At 43.1% G+C, this 2,971-nt stretch overlaps 1 protein-coding gene across 1 annotated transcript; it reads left to right on the top strand.

Annotated features, from left to right (window-relative positions):
* Nucleotides 1-55: 55 nt before the first annotated feature.
* Nucleotides 56-2,182, top strand: cfap53 (cilia and flagella associated protein 53; the record flags this gene model as incomplete). Its single annotated transcript, XM_068705660.1, is given in 4 exon segments — nt 56-104; nt 107-274; nt 795-897; nt 983-2,182. Coding segments are annotated over 4 exon segments (564 nt in total), but the record flags the coding sequence as incomplete, so codon positions are not given.
* Nucleotides 2,183-2,971: the final 789 nt, after the last annotated feature.

The following is a 2,971-nucleotide window of genomic DNA, read 5'->3' as shown; positions in this document are numbered from 1 at the left end:
ATATATATATATATATATATATATAGTTTTTCATTTTAATCGTCTCTCTGTTGTCGTTCAGGCCGAGCTGCGTGAGGAGCAGAGGAGGTACCGGCGGCATCTGTCTAGCTGCAGAAGCAGAGGAGGGAGGAGGAGGAGACGGAGCAGCTGATGGAGGAGACGCTGAAGGAGGTCTGGACCAAAAGAGAGCAGCAGAGCCGACAGCAGAGAGAGGCCAGAAACAGACTGATGGAGGAGGTGATGGAGGCTCGGAGTCTGCAGATCCAACACAAACGTGAGACAACTTCAGGTTCTTTGATAGAAACTATCAAACTGTTGTAGAACGTTTATTTAGATTTAATGACAAATCACCAGAGTGACCCTTTAAAATAGGTTATGTGTGTCTCTGTGTGTGTGTGTGTGTGTGTGTGTGTGTGTGTGTGTGTGTGTGTGTGTGTGTATGTGTGTGTGTGTGTCTGTCTGTGTGTGTATCTGTGTCTGTGTGTGTGTGTGTGTGTGTGTGTGTGTATGTGTGTGTGTGTGTGTGTGTGTGTGTATATGTGTATATGTGTGTGTGTGTGTGTGTATGTGTGTGTGTGTGTGTGTGTGTGTGTGTGTGTGTGTGTGTGTGTGTCTGTGTGTGTGTGTGTGCGTATGTGTGTGCGTATGTGTGTGCGTATGTGTGTGTGTGTGTGTGTGTGTGTGTGTGTGTGTGTGTGTGTGTGTGTGTGCGTATGTGTGTGTGTGCGTATGTGTGTGTGTGCGTGTGTGTGTGTGTGCGTGTGTGTGTGTGTGTGTGTGTGTGTGTGTTGCAGTGGACCTGATCTCACAGAAGCAGATGGATCTCTGTAAAGAACGAGACGAGCTGAACAAAGTGACGGAGGAGACGAGGCTGATGGACGAGGACGAGAAGAGACGGTACGTCAACAAACGTCTCCATCTTTATGTCCTCTGTGAGATCACATGACTGAACTGGTCTCTGCCGGTCTCTGCCGGTCCTCAGTGTGAAGCAGACCTCTGAGTCGCACCAGGCCGAGCTGAAGGCTCAGATGGAGCAGCGGCGGCAGCTCCTGTGTGAGCAGAGGTCTGAGGAGGAGAAGGAGCTCCGGCAGGGTCTGGTCCAGCAGCAGCTGTACGACCGGAGGAGGGACCGCATCCTGTCCGGGTCCGCCTCCCAGACCGCCAACCCGCATCCCTTCAGACAAGGGGAGGGGTCCAGGTCTGCCTCCGGACTCCGCCCCACATAGAGTCCACATGGAACCACATCACTCTGATCTTATCCACAAGATCTAACACAGATCACATGAGGTCACAGATCACATGAGGTCACAGATCACATGAGGTCACAGATCACATGACATCTGTATGAGGGTTAATCAGAGCTTCAGACATTAAAACATGAACTCTACTGAAATACAACTTCTCCTTCTTCACCTGCTTCATGTTGTCACGCTTCATGTTGTCACACTTCATGTTGTCACGCTTTAAGTCTTCTTCTTCTTCACCACAACGCTTTTATACATAGACACGCAGTACTACAGTACTACAGTACTCAGTACTCAGTACTCTGTACTACAATACTCAGTACTACAGTACTACAGTACTCAGTACTCAGTACTACAGTACTACAGTACACAGTACTACAGTACACAGTACTACAGTACTACAGTACTCAGTACTTGTACTTAAAGGAACATGCTGAAGTGTTTCATTGTGAAATCATGACTTCACAGAAGTACTTTAACGTAAACGTTTGAGGTACTTTCCTGAAGTATTACCACCTGCTACGTGATACTTGTAAACGTACTTTCTGTCACTTTTCAGATTAAGAGAAACACGACGTGTGATACTGTGTAGTAGTAGTTTAACATTTGGTTTATGAAATGTTTCTTTAAATATTAATTTGACATATTACTCATTGATGAGCTGTGATCCAATAATACTCTGTTTGATGAGTACTTTTACTTCACAGTACACTTTGCTCATAACTCTTGTGTACTTTTACTTCCTCTTTAGATCTGTGTGAATACTTCCTCTGATTTATGGGTCATGTTACAGATCATAATGATAACGATCATAATCATAGAGTCACCTTCACATGATGAATATGATGAACGTGTTCTAGCGTGTCGTCAAACTGACGAAGTGTGAATAAAGTTATTTTGAAAGAAGCTGAGATTCAAACAAGAACAGCTTCCTGTTTCAAGAGTTTCACAATAAAAGCAGCGGAGATCAAGCTGGAATGAACATCAGCGGATCTAATCACAGTTTAATCATCTCAATATGTTCTGATCAATAATAAAACACGTCTCTCTGTTAGAACAGTTCCATCAGCAAAACAGCTGATTAGTGACTTTTCATCTCAGCCAATGAGGCGCTCACAGCTAGACATGAGGTCATGTGACGTCAGACAGGTGAGGGGCGGGGCCTGTAAACAACAGGACAGGTGTGTGAACTGAGGACAGAGGTGTTTGTTTGTTTTGTCTTTTAACCACGAGGTCGACGGTTCGAATCCCCGGAGGCTCCTTATGAGGATGAAGCTGTTTATACGACAGAATGATGTCATCTTTATACATTTAATTTATTCATAGAGCGCAAAAACACAAAGTTTATATTTGTATTAGTAAGATCAACTTACAGTGTAATAACATCAGGGGATAAATATAATAATAATATTAATAAAAACAAAAACATTCTAATAATAATAGTAGAAGTGAATATAATAGAAAAATAATGATAATAAAATAATAATAATATATATATGACTAATAATAATAATAGTAGAAGTGGATATAATAGAATAATAATGATTATAAAATAAAAATATAAATCCCGGTCCAGGACCAGGTAAACTCACCTGAGCAGGTAAACTCACCTGAGCAGGTAAACATACCTGTGGAGGGAGTGTCTGGGAGGAGACCTGTACCTGTTGTAAGAGTTGTGCTCAGACAGGTCTGAGAGCAGCTTCCCACAGTCACATGACTCACAGCAT

The sequence above is a fragment of the Cebidichthys violaceus genome, unplaced genomic scaffold (genome assembly GCF_023349555.1).
Source record: "Cebidichthys violaceus isolate CVI_PGR_0920_01 unplaced genomic scaffold, fCebVio1.0.p SCAF_12, whole genome shotgun sequence".
Lineage (NCBI taxonomy): Eukaryota > Metazoa > Chordata > Actinopteri > Perciformes > Stichaeidae > Cebidichthys > Cebidichthys violaceus.
Note: the sequence above shows the minus strand (reverse complement) of the source record. Positions and strands in the feature narration are given on the sequence as shown.